We start from the raw sequence: 18867 nt of genomic DNA, 5'->3' as shown, positions 1-18867 counted from the left end.
ATAAAGCTATACTTAGGTCTTTAGGCAAACTTAGTGGGTAGGTCAGACATACAGAAATTGGTCATTTTTACAACAGAATACGAAATCACAAATACGAAGGATGGCTGCTACAAGGGACACTGCAGGCTTCATGGAACTCTTTGCTAGTGGATTTATTGAAGGAAAGAATATATCAAATGAAATATTCAACGTAACTTTAATGTAATACATATTCACAATAGCTGTATAGCAGAACCACATCGCTGCATGAATATAAACATAGCAAGTCGCCTGACATATACAATGGCAAGTCGGGCTAAGTATCAATAACAAGTCTGTTTATATTTGTACATTCAAACCGAAACATGCTTCATATTATTAATATATGGATCGTCCTACGTTTTAAAAGATTTCTCATATTCGCTCAGCTACTTCAATTTCTTTTGCGATGTACAACACAAAATCTTGGTCAGACCATAACGGGGAATTCGTAAACAAGTATATATATATGCTTGTTTATATATAATATCTCTAAAAGAAGAAATCATAGAACGAGTAAGCAAATCTAGAGATCTTGGATTCACCTCGGTCGATTGACTTTCATAGATGAGACACTGCTGCTCAATTCCACTGAAATGTGCAGGCATCACATCACACTGAAACCAATGTTATGGAGAATGCCTACACGTATGCCATGCAGTATTTCTGGTAACGCATCTAACAATATCCGATATTTTCACCCATTATACTCATTTTGGGAGAAAGCACAGGCCTAGAAAGCAGTCTGTCCAATTCTTGTACAAATGTTTATGATAAATCATTCTGATTGATTTTTATCCCTGTATATTCATAACACCATCTCTTGAAAATTGGTAATTGAAAATGAGATTTGATTCGTCCGTGAAACAAACTAGTCTGAAAAATCGATGTAAATACTCATTGCACTATATGTGAAATACAGTGAAATGTAAAATGCCTAGATTGCTCAAAATGGTCTACGTTCTTGGATTGAATGGAGCACATGGACATTCTAATCCATTTGTGTGCGCCGTTCTCTCTCGATCGGAGCATATCGTTTCTTTGTACATGACCTTAAGTGCAAATGTCTGATGCATTCCGATTTGCTGAACTATCAGACGTTTGAACATTTTTATAAAAGGCGCATTCAAAGAACATTTAACTTTATCGATTCAAACGGTGTGCTGGGCAGCCATTTCCTTTTGCTTTCCGCAATATCAAATGTTCTCTGTGTGATTATAACTCTCCAGTCTGCATCGATAACGCCAATGCCCTGAATGATTCTGCCACCGATCGCTTGCAGAAAGCTCACCTTTTGTGTTTGTATCTTCATATTCCATTGAGAAAAAAATTACCTAATTCTATAAGTCTGACCTACCTTTAAAGTTTATCTTATGACTTCTAAATCACCTTGTATATATTTCAAATTAAAAATTTCGTAATTATATGTATGAAGTCAATATATTGCAGAAGTTTTGACTAAAATGAACAGGATTTTTGTTTTCAAGCACTATGTTTTTTTAATTATTATTAATTATATATGTACCATAAATTCAATTATTTATTTATAATGATTGGAATCTAAGACAAAGTGTATTTTTATAGGGAAGTTCTAGTTATTGGTTCGTTTCATTCAGATATAATAAAATTTTTCTTAATTAATTTCAGTTCTTATTACAGCATCTAAGGACAGATCTGTGGGTATTTTAAGATTAGGCGCACCAAATCATGGCTGGACAGAATACTGTGAATTATCATAATCGATATAAATTTCCAAAATCATTCACGCTCGGGAAATCTTTTTCCTCTCAAGCAAAATAGGACTTGCAGTGCCCCGTTGTGCGAAGTTTTGTATTGCAATTAATTGAAAATATTCTGAACTGGATTATGTCACTCTAATTAGAGTGTTGGGACTTAAATGTTGAAGTTCATGTAAAGCTGACTTTTGACAGATATATTATTGTCTTACAATGTAACTTACCAGAACTGCATTTTGACAGCAATTTTTGTGTTTTACTTTAACCTAGCGAATTTTGTCGCAATTTCTTTTGGTTATTTAAATGAGGAAATTATGTTTCAATGTGTGCCTGATCATATCTCATTATCATCGATGTTCTTTATCATTGAGTGTTTGTGACTGGCATATTATTTTTATAAGATATAATTTCGCCCGTTATGCATGTATATACTTAAGCACAGATATTTCGGGTGAGTAGTTTTGCTATTCTTTGTTTCATTTCAATCCTACTTTTTGTTTCTCCATCCTGGTGAATATTTTGTCAATTCCTGAGTAACAGTATATTTGTATTGAGCTATGTTATATTTTTTGCTTGAAAACCAATTTGTTAATAATTAATAAAAAAAAATTATAAACCTTTGTAGTACTTAATCATAAATTTGTATCCATGATTTCAAGGTTTATAATTTAATTATTTTTTTTTATTCTTTGTTATTGTCTTCGTTCCTTTAATATTGATTTATCTTAATGCTTGTGTGCATACGTCAATGTTTTTTTCGAACGTATTCTCAAAAATAATACATCAATGATGGCTTGTAAATATCCAAGTTGTTTGAAAATACTTTTAAGGTGTTTCTTTGAAAAGAAATAGAATTTTATCAGTTTTATATAATGTTTATTTTATCTGAAAATTTTGCTGCCCCACATTTTATCGATTTTTATTATTTGTTCTGTTAATGAAGACATGTTGGTTAAGTGCGTGGAAATATAGTGTATTCGTGTGTTTCTTTAGTTTACTTTTTGAGAAAATACTATTAATAATGTTGAATATTTATTTATTTATTTTATTTTTTAAAGTTGTCATGGTTGAGTAGTTGTTGTATGATTTAATATTACGGTTTAGGTTTATCAAAAAATATTTCGAAATCAATTTTGTTATTGACTTAGATATGTTTTATGAAGTATTTCAAGAGTTTATATTATTGTTGATTGATTGAACATTTTGTATATATGCTTATATTTTATTTCTGGTAGTTTATTTTTTTTTTCTTTGCCGTTTTTGAACTTGATTTATTTGTAAACATCCAATAATTATGCATATCCTATATCAAAATGGCTTTTCATTTTTTATGCAGACTTTTAAAACATTGTAGTCTTGACATAAATTTCAAAATTAGTTTGGGCCTATATATTAAAAAAATTCTCTATATTATACACTAAGATTCAAGGGTTGTTTTGTGTGTACGTGTGTGTATGAACGTTTTAGCGAATTTTAATAATTAGACTTTTACTGAAAATAACTTTTGCATAAGTTTTTAACAACAGACTGAACTTATTTTTGGTGAAATTATTTGTGTGCATTTCTATGTTAAGTTTGAGCATTATAAATTTGTATTATTTCGAGCAAACAATTACTATTATAATTTTCAGTTGCTTTTCAAAGCTTGTTTGAGATTTGCCTCTTTAATTAAGAAACACAAGAGTTCTAAAGCATCCATTTTATGTGGAGCACAGTAGTTTAAGATGTATCTTGTTAAAAAAATGGCAAGAATCAATTTCATTATTTTTACCTCCAAAGATTGGCAGTTCTTCCATTTAAGCGGCAGACCTCTTGCAATTTTATCAAAAATTTGCATTTTCTTTGTTCGTTACCTTTATTGACTTTTCCGTGTGGCATTTTGATAATCTGAAGAAATAAAAACCACAGAATTACGATATTTTTATTACTTGATACTTACTTATTATTACTACGATATTATTACTACTTGACTCAACATCTGGTGTTTCGTTTTCATCCCCCATAGCGGTGTCTGTCTGACGCGAAGTTCTACTATGGTATAGAATGGATGAATCACTATTCTCATCCTCTGCCGATTCGGCAGGAATTTCTAAACTAGATATTTCACTTTTTGTTTTTTAATTTATCTCACATGACGGTGGAGAAGTTTCAAGCAGTGGATTAATATCCCAAGTTTCTGCTTTCGTTTTCCCTAAATAAGTATTACCTTTTAAAGATTCATTGAATTTAACTGATCCCTCTTCTATTATTTTTTAGCTTTTAATATCATAAATTCGATAACCCTTTCTTTCTTTAGCGTATCCTAGCATTACACCACATCTTCCTGGAACGTCAAATTTATTTCTCATTACTTTCGGAACGTGAGAATAAGCCACACAGCCGAATTTTTTAAGATAATTTAATTTCGGTTTTCTACCTATCCAAATTTCAAGGGGTATTTTTTCTTTTCCTTTACGTGGGGTTACATTAGATACTTGGGTGTTACAATTAATTGCTTCGGCCCAAAATTTTAATAGAAGCTCACTTTCATATAATAAAGATCTAATCCTTTCTAAAAGAATGCGGTTCGCTCTTTCAGCTTTACCGTCACTTTCGCTATTGTATGGAATAGTTTTTTCATGAAATATTCCTGAATTAGCAAGATAAGAATCGAGTTGTTCATTTACAAATTCTAAGCCATTGTCAGTTCTTAAATTCTTTTATCAGTTAAATTTTCATATTTGGCTTTAAATTGCAAAAATAATATTTAACACTTCATTTTTATTTTTTAAGAAATAAGTAAAATACATGCCAGAAAAATCATCCATCACTATCATGAAATATTTTGCTCCATCAAATGATTCATGTTGAATAGGACCACATAGATCAGCATGAATCAACTCAAGAATTTCAGAACTTTGATTTACATCAACATTAGGATGAGTTTTTATGGCTGTCTTACTTATATCACAAATTTAACATCTAAAATTATTTATATCATTAATATCAATATAATCTTTCATTTTAAGCATATACTTAGGATTTAAATGACATAATCTGTAATGCCAAATCTCATAATTACTATTGGGTTGTTTAGAAAAATAACACTCTGAATTATACAATGATTCCAACTATAATTCTAATCTGTTGTTATTTTTAAATGCTTTAATAACTAAATTATTATCTTTATCAAAAATTAACATACAATTATTATTCGATTTAATTTTATAACTTATCCATCAAACAAGTTACTGACAATAAATTATATCTTAGCTCAGAAACATAGCTAACATTAGTAATTGTTAAATTTGTAGGATTATTAATCACAGTTTTTGTTTTAACTGTTCCGATTCCCTCACACAAAATTTTAATCTTTACCTGCTAAATAAATATCTCTTGTTTCAGGGATTATTTCTTCAAACCTTATACTGTCTTTGGCCATATGACAAGAAGCTCCACGGTCCAGCAACCATATTTTATCACTTAGGCTTTCTTGTTTGATGAGAAGTAGTAAACACATTATCACTAACACACTTCGTTGTTTTGTTGACTGGTTGGCACGGTGTTGTGTATTTCGCCTTTGATTATTTTCATCACATGGAGCACTTTGACTAGTATTTTTATTTTTGTAAAAACAGCCCTGGGCGATATGATTTGGACGTCTACAGATGTAACAGAGGCTTACACTAGAACTTTTGTTTTTTCTAGAATAAAACACTTCCGCATTGATTCCTTCAGCTCGAATACTCGTCGGCGAATAACATGTATTTTCTTCTTCACGTAAAATTTTTAATAAATAATTCTTTCTTCGTCCATTGACTTGCCACGTTGGATTTTGAGAATTTCTCGTACTTTAGAGAATTTTCCTTTCAGTCCGCAGACTGTATAATAAACGACCTCCCTAGGTGTGACATCTGGTCCTAAAAAATGACACTTCGTAGCGATACCTTTGCTCTGGCAATATAATCGTTTGCCGATTCATTACTTTTCATTTGAAGATTTTTCAATTCATTGCCAGTATCTATTTTGCGGTCTTCTGCTTGACTCGTGAATGTTGACTTTATTTTATCCCAAAGAATTTTTGCATTTTCCTCTGCTGCGAACTGTAGGACCTATTCGTCTGACAATGATAATTTAATATAAGCAACGGCGTCAGAATTTTTCTGGATCCATTCTGCTGAATCTTTTGCACTTAGATTTTCTGGTTTCACTGCTGATATCACAGAGTCTAATCTTTTCAAACTCGGTGCTGCCTGTATTTTCAATGCCAAAATAAAATAATTAATTCCATTCAGCTCAGGGACATTAATTTATCCATGCTGGCAGTTTCGTTTTTGACAGTTTCGTTTCAGTCACACAGTTCACTTAGAAATTTTTACGAAGCATAACCACGTTTAGTTTACCGCGAACCAGAACCACGCTCTGCTACCAATTTGTTATTACTTTTCAATAAATCTCAGCATGGTTCTTGAATACAGTACATTTATTAGACATAGAAAACGAAAAGAAAAGAATGCAGATATTGACGGTTACGCACACAGCATCACGTTAAACAATTCGCGGGTGGAATGCATCGGAACGAAGCGACAGAAGCGTAATCACACAGATATTCCTACGCGAGAAAAATCGTCCGCTCGCTTCATTCCAACAAAAATGTTTTGTGTTAAAAACAGACATGCACAACATAAAGGATTTTTGCAAAGAATGTTGAAGGTAGAAAAAAAAAAAGTGTTAAATGGTGAAATGCAGTTTCACATCTGATTGATTCATTCAAAAACACAAGACTCGGTATTTTGTTTTTGCTGTACATTATTTTCCAGAGGAAATGAAAAATCTACATGATTTATAGGTAGCTGTAATAACTGGAGAAACTTGCCAACTGTAATTCAAGATCATGAGCGCTCTATTTGTCACTTTATTCATTTATTGCTTGGAAAACTATTGATAATATATATCAAATTAATATAAATAAGGAAACGGAACGAATTAAACTACTATTTCAAAGAATTATAGATGCGATTCTGTTTTTAGTATGTGCTAATCTTCAACTTTGAGGAAACCACGAAATAATGGGAAAGCGTAATATTGGACATTTTTTAAAGCACCCACGTATTACAGTATCCAAATGGATTCTACTCTTGGTATTTCTCATATAAAACAAACTTCAGTCGTTATTAGGTTTGTAAATTTTGAAGAGAAAATATTAAGTATAAATGAGTCATTTACAGGGTTTATTGAAGTAACTGATGGGACTAGAAAAGGACTAGCAAAAGCTCTATTGAAAATATTAAATGAGCTTGATTTAGATATTATAGATTGTAGTGGACAGGCATACAACAACGGTAGTTACATGAAAGGGAAATATAAAAGTGTACAGTATAGAATAATTGCTCTAAACCCTCTTGCAGTTTATGTGTCTTGCCTATCACAACTCTTTTAATTTATTAATTTGTGATGCCGCTTCCAACAGTATATATTGTTTTTTTTTATATCGCAATGTTTGTATTGTTTATTTTTTTGCATCTACAAAAAGATGAGAAATTCTACAAAAGCATTTAAACATTACTTTTAAACCATTATGCGACAATCGTTGGGAAGCCAGAATAAACTCGGTTAAAGCAGTGTAAATACAGTTTGAGCAAACTTGCAATGCTCTAGAAGAATTTATTGATTCAAATAAGAATAATACAGCGGTATCCAAAGTTAAAAGTCTATTAGATTCAGTATAAGAAATGGCATTTATTTTATGTTTAATAGTATAGTTTACAATATTGTCCAAAATGAGCACTATCAATAAACTACTTCAAGTAAAAGCAATCCTTGGCTTTTAATTTAGTCAATAAAATTAAAACTGAAATCTAAAATTTAGAAACAAAATTTAATTCATTTTTAGATGAAGCAAAAGTGATTGCACGTAATTTGAATTTTTCAGAACATTTTCCTGAAAAACGAATTCGAAAAAGAGAAAATTATATTTAGAAACAGCAGAAAATGAAATTATAGAAAACCCGGTTGAGGAATTTAGACGTTATTTTTTAATTCTATAACTGATACTGTTATTGTACAGATAGAAGATATATTTAAAAGTATTTCAAATCGATCACTGATGTAAAAAGTTTAGAATCCCTGAAATTGATATTGATTGTATATTAATCTTCACTTTAAACTGAAATATTCTGACCATTATTTACAACAGTTCGTTGAGAAAACCCAAGCCAGTGATCTTATTGATTAGCTATGCATATTTTAATGACTTTTCAGTGAACATATTGCTGCCATTAAAAATTTTGTAATCTTTAAGAAAAGTTTAAAAATTTTAAATTAGTATCTATTGTTTAAAAAATGCTGAATTTAAGCACTTGAGTTTGTTTGCATCCTTGGATAGAAATTTTTCAATTAATGTCATGTTAATTGTTTCTTGTCAGCGGTTTATAGTTGAAAATCGAACGATTGATAAGATATTGCCAGTAACTCATTGTTTAGCTTTCTTGATGCAGTTCATCAAATCTTATTGGGATTTTTTTTATAAATGAATTTTTTTTTGTTAAATATTTTTTTTGTATTTAATTTCTTTTGTTGATTGTAAATAAATTTTAATTGATTTTAAATTGCTTTGTCATTATTATAATTTATGGTATTTATTTATTTTCCAAATGATTCAGATTATAACTTTTCTTCTTAAGTGTTTTTTTTATATTTAAAATAACAGGTCGAAAATTCAGTATTAAATAAAACGAAATTCACGAAAATTCCTTAATTGTACATCGCATAAATTCTAAATTCCAGCCCATTATTTGCGGCAGCGTTTCTTAGCCTGCGATATGCAATATTCCTAGGGGTACAAGAATTGATCTGAAAGGGTTCGTGGGAAAAAAAGATGCAAGAGTGAACTTTAAAGATATGTATATAGGTGTTAAAAACTTCACATAAATAAGTGAGATATATGGAGAAATGATGTAAATAATAAAAAAAAAATTGGAGGAACGCTGATTTCGGGAATTGTTTTATTGATATCAAATACTTTATTTAATGCAGTCGGTTAAATTGCCATTCTTAATTGTAAGAAATGAGTTCAAAATATTAGTAAAACGCATTCTGTTCATTAATTGATAAAATGCAATTTTATTTTTATATTATGCTTTATGTTATATTTTATATTAAATTTCTACTGATTAAGCTTCGAAATAAAATTCCTCGTATACATATCACACTGTATAGATTTGCGCACATGTCAATAACCATCATGAAACTTGTTTTAAAAGAAAGCGTACAGGAAATTTCAGTTGAAATCTTGCAAGTCAGTTTTTGTTTATTAATGTTGTTTAAAAATTTAAGATTTTTAGAAGCAAAACTTGAAACAAGCTTTTGAATGGTAACATTTTCAGAGTGCCAAACATCCATTATTTTCTGTGGGATTTTTTAAGGTATGATTTTCCCCCCTTTTTATAGGATGCTAAACATCGCCGAACATGTTAACAGATCTAAAAATGTAAGCTTTTGACTCTTTCGTGATTTTTTTTTTCTTCTTATTTTTTTATAGGCTCTCTTTACCTAGCTTTAAAATTTCTGTATTAGAATTCTCTTGGTTTATAAAATTCAGAAAGTTTTTCTATTAATATTTTTGTAAATATGTGTATAAATGAACAATGAACTGCAACTACTATATAAAATTTTCAACTTTTTTACCACTTACATAAAATGTCTATTAGAGTTTGTGAATCTTCTTGCTATTAGATTTTACTGCATTTTGTACGAAAATTGAAGTTCATTTCCTTAATGTATTCCTGTGTTGTAAATTTAAGTTGAATCGAAGTTTTTGTGTTTTTTTTAATCAAAAGTAATTACTTATTCTTTGCAATGAAAGGGTGTTTAAAGTTAACTAGAAATAGTTATAATAATGAAATACTCTTAATTTTTATCTTGTAAAAGTGCTCTTATGTCATTTCAAATTATTACTCATTTAAAATTTTATCTTTATTTCTCCTGCTGCCTCTACTAGAGTGCATACTAAATCATGAATTGCTACAGCTACTTTAGAAGCTTTAAGTTAGATGTTTTATTCTTCAAGAAACAAAAACAAAAAAAAAGTGTCATAATTAAATCTATACTTCACAATGACTACATTAATTGTACCCTTTATTTGTTTGTTTTTTTCGGTGGTTAATTAATAGCTACTGTAAAGGGCGTATGCGACTTGAATAAACTCTTGAAAAGTGAATTTAACGCTGTTATCAAGCCAAAATCACAGACCACAAACCATTCAAGTTCGAATCAACGGTGTATTTTCTATCTTCTAACAATAGAATAATTATTTGGTGAAAAATTAATATTCGTAATTTTTTTTTTTTTTTTTCTGTAGCCCTTTAATTTCATTTTGTCATTGATAAGGAGTAATCGCATTACCAACTAATATTAGTTTGTAAAATAACTAAATAAATCGAATTTGCTCATTTCTAACAAAATTGTAATAAGAGTCTCATTAGTCAGATTATAAATAAAAAATCAAGCTTAGTATAACATTAAATTGCTTGCATTCTTTCTAATATAATAATCTTTTTTGTTTAGTTGTGAAGTATGCAATTTAATTGAAACTTAGAATATAGTATATGAGGCTCATAAATGTTTATGTGCAATAATAAAATCTAAAGTAAATTGAATACAGTGAAAATCTTGATTTCATGTTATTTTGTATTGCAATGTTCAAGTTGTGACGATATTTGCTTGGTGAGTGCGTATGCTTAGAATTCGAAGCAGTTTGTATCTTCAAAAATATCCCCATTCCTTTTTAAAGTAGAAACTGTATATATTTGTGGTTGACAGTGAAATCTTCAGTAGTATTAAGGGATTTTGCTTCGTGAAGCAATTTAAGTTGGTAAAAAAAAATAATATTGTAAAATTATTATAAATGTTTATCATGCTTTATGCTGAAATGTATGAAATGAAAAATACACATGTGTGGATTTCATGAACTAAAAATGTTTGTCTAATCGTGTGAAGAAAGTCCTGCTGCTTTTTTTTAATCTTTTGTCTTCAATTCTTTTTGGTGATCGTAATATTATGTTTTCTTTAAAATCAAAAAGTAAGAACGTTTTATTTAATAATCTTTACTTATCATTGATGGGAGGAAATGTTGAAGGTTTCAGATTTTAATGTTATTAATTTATTCATTTGAAAAGGAGCAGGATATTTTCTTTTGCACGTTATTCAATTTTATCCTTACTATGTTGTAAGGATAACTTACTATGTTGTTTTATTATATTGTAAAACGTTTAAAAAAAAAAAAAAAAAAAAAAAAACCTTCTAAATGAACATTTGCTTATTTCTTCATTGAGATAATGCAATGTATTTTATGTTTCTCCTTTTAGAAAAAGGATAGGCAGCCTCTTGAACCATTTCTAGTCTGTTGAGGTCCATTGGTATAGTCGGAGTAATCATCTTTTTTTATCAGTAAATATCATCATTTGCATTCATGTTGCCCCGACATATTCTTGGATGGCAACATGATATAGATACAAATGAATTATTTAATTTTAATGAAAGAAATTCATCTGATTTAAGTTAATTGAGTGGAATGAATAATTTTAAATATATTTCTAAATTCTTTTCTTCTCCTATATAATTTCCCAAATTCCTATAATTACAAATAGGAATTTGGGCTGGAGAGAATTAAAAGCTCTCTTGGAAATTTATGGAAAAAAAGTTTTTCAGTAAATATTTTTCAATGTTTGATGCTGATTTTTTTTTTTTTTTTTTTTAAGAAATCCTTATTCGTTCCTTAATTTTATCCATTCCTGATATCAATTAAAGTTGGTGGCTTTCCTTCTACGAAAAGATTTCTTTTTATAAAACTATTTTTAGTCTGCAAAAAAAAAAAAAAAAAAAAGAGAGAGAGAAAAGAGAAAAATCTTGCATGTGTTGTATATATTTATCAAAATGCTGCATCTGTTTTTTAACATTTGTCTAATTTCCATTTCAAATTAATTCAAGGTAAAATATCATTTAACTGTTATGTAGTGAATCGATGTCTAGTTCAGTGTATGTGTAAAATATGAAAATATATTTTTGTAAAACTACGCTTCGATAGCATTCAGACGGATCTAGATGTAAAATAAACCTTTTACCCTTGTAGCATGATATGTTTATGTTGTTAATCTATTACATTAAAAAATTTTATTTTGTGTATGTCTGTTTTCTTTTAAATTTCCTTTGTTTGCCTCTTTACACTGGATGGATTGTATTCACATTACTCACAGCTCTAAAATAGTTCAATAAAACTGGAAATGAGGATTTTGTTATCAGTTTTTAATATCTATGTTATTTGAAAAAATAAATAGGTAAAAATAAATAAATAAATATTTTTGGAAACGCGTGACAAAAAGAACTGAAGTTTGGAAAATCGAAGTTAAATTGGTTGATGTACTAAAAAAAAAGTGTTGATATAGTTTTATTTTTAATTAAATGTATTGGCTGAAAACTTATGTAGGATACTGTTATTACTAACCATGATCAGGCCATGGCGTACAAGGGGTGTTCAAATGAAAAGGTACGAAACGACACTGTGGGTATAAATGAAGACTTTATTCAAAATATACACCATAAGCCTCAGCACAATGATCCCATTGATTAACGAGCCGAAGGATTCCTTGTTCCCAAAATTCATGTGGCCGTGATGAGACCGAGTCCTTCACAGCGTCCATGAGTTCGCCGTCCAAGGTCCACTACTTGTTGAATTCCTCGAGCACAGAAGAACCATGAACTCCAATGTATACTGTGAGACACTCCGAAAACTACGCAGGTCCATCTAGAACAAAAGACCGGGACTACTCACGGAGAGTGTGGTTCTGCTCCATGATAACGCGCGACCACACGTGCGGAACTGGCCAAGTTCAAGTGGAAGCAGCTCGACCATCCGTTCTACAGCCCGGGCATGTCACCCTGCCATTTTCATGTGTTTGATCCCCAGAAAAAAACAGCTGAAAGGGAAGCGCTTCAACTCAGACGGCGAACTCAAGGACGATGTGAAGGACTGGGTCTCGTCACTGCCACAGGAATTCTGGGAACAAGGAATCCTTCGGCTCATTAATCAATTGGATCGTTTTGCTCAGGCCTATGGTATACTTTGAATAAAGTTTTCATTTATACCCACAGTTTCGTTTCGTACCTTTTCATTTGAACACCTCTTGTACATCTGTGTATCCAGGCATAAAATTTGTATAGCTACTGTTTTAAGCATATTGTTTGTTCTGTTTTGTATAGAAAGATGTGGTGGCAGTTTTCGTTTTGCTGCATTGACGTCGTCTAGTTCCTCAGTATTGAATGAATTTCTTCTGCTGCAGTTATTCGAAACCTCTCGATTATAATGAAAAAAAAGAAAGAAAGACAAATAAAAAAAGAATCTAATTATTGTAATTAGAACAGAAATTTCTATTTATACAAAATTGAAAAATCACATAAAAAATATTCAAAAGAAACAATTGAAAAGTGGAGCTGTAAACAAAAACAAAAAAAAGTTTTTTTTTTTTTTTTTTTTTTTTTTTTTTTTTTTTTTTTAAATACGGGTCTTTCTATCGTAACAATTTTTAACAATAGATGTCATGTTATTCGAAATGAAGCTGAAGAACTAGCTTAGTAGTACACGCTAAGAAAGCTCTTGAGTTCACTGTTCTCAGCATTATTAAAACTCTACATTGAGAATCTGTTTATAAATAATTGTATAAAAATATTCTGAAAGAATTATATTTAAGTCTTAAAAAGAATATATTGTTGCATTTGATGACGTCAGATGTAAATTCTAGTTTGTATTTAAACTTATCAAATGCAATATGTGAACATGCAAACATTGCATATTATTCATTAAAAAATAAAACTGCTTTTAACAAAATACAAATTCGCTCTTCTTTTATAGCATTACTGTCAGCACGGTTATAGTGTTATTTCTTTTGCTCTTTATCTACAGAACAATTTTCCGCTTAAGTTTATTAAAATAAAACACAAAGAATAAAATCCACAAAATATCTTCAGTTGAATCTACAAAAACTGATGTTTTGTTGTGTGTTTAATAGTATACATCTATACTTGTTGATTGTGGAAACTTTCTTAATTCCACCTCTTTCTAATGCTAGCTTATACTTACTCTCTTTCGATTGGATATACAGTAGAGAATAAAAAAAAAAAAACAGAACAGATGATTTTTTTTCTCTTTCGAATCACTGTCGAAGTCCCTAACTACATTTTCAATGAAATCGATGAATCTAATTTGTCTGAATTCTGTAAGTAGGGAAGAAGGCTGTTAGGTTAGTGTTGCCAACCGGTGCCATGTACGTAGCTTCACCTCTTCGGATAACATACTGTTCCTCAGGAACTGCATAAACTATTCCATCCGTTTCTGGCAAGGAAACAACAGTGACTTTTTCTCCAGTTCCAGCTGCTTCTTGAATGTGAGTGCGAGCTTCTGGCAGATGCAAAGCCTATTCAAATAAAAATTTATTAGCACATCTACTTTCCGAAGAACGTATTTATTTTACATATTAAATAAATAGTAAACCAATTTTGTTTGCAAATTCCTCAATATTTCTGCAATTTAAAAAAAATAACTTAATTATTAATAATTAGGTTTTAGAGTTGATTCATTTCTTTCATAAAAAATTACAGAATGAAAATGTTGACAGTCGGAATAAGAGGAGGTTATTCACTTCTGATTATTATCTAATCAGCCATCTGATAACTGCACTGATTGTAGCACAAATAGGCTATTGCGAAATTTAGTATTTTATTCAAAAAAGCTGATATTAACCCCCTCCAGATCCATTGTTGCTCCAGGCAGTTCCTAACGACGACCAAATTGTATACCATAACTTAATACACATTACTTTAATAACAAATTTCATACATAGAAATATTAATAAGATATTCTCTGTATAATCTTTCATGTTAAAGAAAAAAATAAACCTGCAATAATTACTTTAAAATTATAATTTAAGCGATTAAAATCCCAGAATAAATTACTCTAGTAAATATCTACACATTTTAAGTGAAATGAATTACACTCATACATATATTTTAAATAGGAATTTATGTAGAGTTTTACTTTGACAAATAACGAGAATCAAAGAATCTGATAGATGGTTCCATATACCAGCCTTTCCGTTCGCATACACACAAACGATAACATAGCTATTAATCATGTGGCTAAGGACGCAGATTCCTTACTATACCGCTGTTGGCGAGGCTTATCCATAATGGAAATAATTTCTTCCTACACACCTTCCTTTCTCTTCTCTTCTTCCTTTCTATATCGCGAATCAGATTAATTTAATCTTTTTTAAAATCTCAAAAATATCCACTATTAAAGTAGTTGATTCTGTCCATTATTAATATATAATGTAACCGGACCATGCTCTAAATACTTTTTTTTTTCTTTTAATAACATATTTCTATCTTCTGTAATATATGTCCCTTTTGTGTTTAACAAATCTATTGTTTAAAACCTCCAAACACCTGCTTGATTTTAAATTGCATTTTAACTTTCGAATCTGCTTTGCTATCTAGACACATCCCACATTTATGCGATATATGCATTTGTTTGTAATTAAAGCCCCGTTTATACGTCTTTCAAAGGACTGAAAAGGAGTGTGTGGTGATACTGCTTTCATCAAGATGACGTCGCAGTTTAAGATGCGTGCTCGTGCAAGCGGATTAATCATGGGATGCACGAGTAACTGCAACTGTATCAGAAGGTTGCATATTCAAATCACGTCCGGGTCACCAATGTGGATGTTGTTTATAATATTTAATTCAATGACGACGCAAAAAAATAACATTTTTATTTAAAGAAAACATTAAGAAGAAAGTTTTGCTAGTTAATGGAATACATATAAATCTCGGAAGAAAAAGAAAATACAGTTGCAGTTACTTGTACATCGCATGATTAATCTACTTGCAAGAGCACGCAGCTTAAACTGCGACGTTCACTACACGTGGAATAGAAGTGTTAATAAAAAAAATTCATTTAAAAGTAATTAATTAAATTTTTTTAAAGATAGTACTTGATTAGAAGATAGTACTTAAAAGATTTAAAATGAAACAATTCTCATATAAGCGAAGAAAATCATAACCTCATTGCATTTCTTGAGTATTTATCATATATCTCTTTTTCCGTACGTTTTAGGTACATGTTTAGTTTCAGTTAGTAACACTGGGGCTATTTTTGGAAACCTCGTAACTTTGAACCGCTGTCAGAAGAGGAAAACGGCATCTGAAATGGCACCTTTCCTCTCCAAACTTCCACATCACACTAGCGGGAGAGCGCTTGACCCCGACAGATTTAACTTGCACCAGACCCGCTTACACGGCGGCTCTTCGTTGTAATTGGGTCTCGAATATGAAACCCTCCGGTTCCGAAGCCGAAACCTTACCACCAGGCCACCGTGGCTCTTTAAGTGCATACAGGTAGATGTTTATTTAAAGAGAACTTTTAATTGACGTTTGATGTACTGATTGGTTATGAGTATAAAATACAGATTTAAGAAATGAATAAAATTCATTGAATATTTTATCCCTAATGTTTATCAAAACATATAAGTTTGAAGGTTTTCAGTGCTGTCCACTGCTTCTTCGCTTTCCTCGTAAGGGCCGCAGTGGCCTGGCGGTACATTCTCAGCTTCGGAACAGGAGGGTTTCAGGTTCGAGTCCCGATTCCACCGAAGAACAGTCGTGTATGCTGGTCTGGTGCACGCTTAATCCATCGGTGCCTAACGTCCTGCCGCTGGGGCAGTGTGTAAGCTTGGAGAGAGGGCGCCATCTCAAGTGTCGTCCTCGTCATTTGACCGCGGTCATGAGGTCCTTCCCAAGATAGCTTTAGTGTTGCTTTAAAACGGGACGTTACTATAACTAAAATAAACGCATTCTTAATTTTCTTTGTATTTGTTTAAATTAGTATTACGCAGTTTATCTTCTATTGATTCTATTTACTATAAATAGTTCCGATCTCGTGACATCGATAATACAGTTAAAGAATGATCGCTACTCTCAGGAAATTTCAGTCTTCTTCATCTTATAACTAATCAAATTTCTCTGCCTCGCGTGTGACTTCATCATTGACAACACATTCACTTAATTTTATCTACAAATCCTCCTTTAACAAAAGTCCTTCATTTTTTCATATTTGATTTATTGCCTAATGTTTTTATTCATATTTCCTGCAGTGGTCCTATCAAATGTAGCATGCTGAAATAAATACTTTCTGTAATGCACTTTTAAATTATTTTTTTGCTCGTGACGTCGATATCACAGATGACATATTCCTCAAAAATAATCTCTACTCTCAGTAAAGTTCAGTTCTTCATCCTAAAATCAAATTTTCATCGCCTATGCCGTGCGCGCGTCGACATCATTAACATTGTTGACATCACATTCGTTTAGTTTTGGATCTGAAAACCCTCTATTAACGAAACAATTCTTTATTGTTTCATATTTGACAATTTCTTGCAAGAGGGAAAATATTTATCGCCCGATGTTTACCTTTCTATCAAAATTTCTTGTAGGGGTTCAATAATTTGTCGAATGCTAAAATAAGCACTTTCTGTAGCGTTTCTTTAAGTATTTTTGTAATCCCCACGAGTCAAGGTGATAGTTTGCTGGACAATTCGGTGGGAAGAAAATCATTTTCACGTTTCATCATTTCAAAAGTCAGTCTCTTGAGCAGTTGCAGCACATTGATCCTTCAAAAAAATTTTACTTTTTTTTTTTTTTTTTTTCATAATTTTATCAATTTTTTTAGTCTCTCAGTAAAAATTTTAGCAGTTATTTATGTTTTCTTATTCGCTTTATAATTTATTGGCAATGTTTTAAACATTTCTAAAACAATTTGGTTTCAGTGTTTTCTAATAATTAAGAAAGTGAGCTTATCGTTTACATCAGTATTGACGAAATATGTAAGAGTGAATCAAGAGAACTCTTTCCATCTTTGCAATTGTCGCTTTTAAATTCGAGAATTCCAACAGGCATGATTAAAAAAAACATTTTCATTAATCTGTAAATGACCTTTACTTGGATTCCTCGATGTTACTTACCAAATTTTTGAGCCATTTGTGAATTTTTTCAGCTGGCACATCTTTACATTTTCCGCTTGCCATTTGACATGAAATTTCATCTTATATTTTGAATTTATGGAGCCATCCATTAAAAACAATTAACCTTTTGATACAATTTCAATGTAATTTCTTTTTTTTAAGAGTAGTTTAACATGGGAATATTTGATGCTTTACATTGTGTTAAAGACCAAATCAAAATATCCTCTACTTCAGGATATTTGCCTTTTTATGCATTAAATTTCTTCGAAGTGCGATTTCCCCCGTATTCTATCTTTTTCTCCCCCCCCCCCTCATAAACAGAATTAAAATTGGAATATTCATTTTTTTTTTTTTTTTTTTTTTTTGAGGGACGCCACTTTTACTGTCGGCAATACCACACTCTTGTCAAATTCTTTTAAAATTTCAATTTTATTTTTCAATAAAATCACTTTCTGTTTTCGAGACATTTTCAGTTTTTAATAAGCAAACAGGACAACAATATAGGGAGAAAAAAAAACGTGTAAAAGTGTTTGTAAACGTGTTTTAAAAGTAATAGGAATTCGAGAATGGCGTGCTTACCAGAACAGATCATTCCGACGAAATGACCTTCCCATTGTCTGTTCCCAGCCTCCCAAGCATAAGATATTCCCAAATATTCTAGTCCTTCTGATTCCTTTATTTTGAAATGTCAGGTAGGTAAAGGATGTTACTATTCTTGCCTTTCAGGAAAAGTGCCCCTTAATAGGAACTAGGGCAAAAAGTTCAAGAATTTTAGAAAGGGGAAAACGATAAGAAACCGAGAATTTTTTTATAGAAAAAATGAAGCAATTTATTATTATAATAGTTGCGGATGAATCAGGACTGTAGGAAATAGCGTATATACGAGAAATATACCAACGGTTCAGAGCATTTTGAATGATATTTCAAAAAAAATTATTTTATTGTTTTTTGGCCAGCAAACAACTTATTTTTCGTAAGCAATCAAATAGTTTTCGACAGTCAATTTATCCTTTGCTTCTAATAAAAACTGCTCATAAAGTTTTCCAAGATTTCATAGAATGAAA

The 18867-nt window shown here is 30.8% G+C and overlaps 2 protein-coding genes across 6 annotated transcripts in view; one reads left to right on the top strand and one right to left on the bottom strand.

The window, feature by feature from the left end:
• The window catches only part of LOC129959462 (uncharacterized), a 60521-nt gene extending 48606 nt beyond the window's left edge, over window positions 1–11915 (top strand). For all 5 annotated transcript variants that reach the window (XM_056072299.1, XM_056072300.1, XM_056072298.1 and 2 more), the window contains exon 13: window positions 1666–11915. In XM_056072299.1, coding sequence (XP_055928274.1) covers window positions 1666–1757 — 92 coding nt within the window. In that variant the 3' untranslated portion in view covers window positions 1758–11915. The remainder of the gene's footprint in view (window positions 1–1665) is intronic.
• Window positions 11916–13117: 1202 nt separating this feature from the next.
• Window positions 13118–18867, bottom strand: part of LOC129958869 (uncharacterized) — a 47144-nt gene continuing 41394 nt past the window's right edge. The window contains exon 3 of the mRNA XM_056071591.1: window positions 13118–14200. Coding sequence (XP_055927566.1) covers window positions 13985–14200 — 216 coding nt within the window. The 3' untranslated portion in view covers window positions 13118–13984. The remainder of the gene's footprint in view (window positions 14201–18867) is intronic.

The sequence above is a fragment of the Argiope bruennichi genome, chromosome X1 (assembly GCF_947563725.1).
Source record: "Argiope bruennichi chromosome X1, qqArgBrue1.1, whole genome shotgun sequence".
Taxonomy (NCBI): Eukaryota; Metazoa; Arthropoda; class Arachnida; order Araneae; family Araneidae; genus Argiope; species Argiope bruennichi.
Note: the sequence above shows the minus strand (reverse complement) of the source record. Positions and strands in the feature narration are given on the sequence as shown.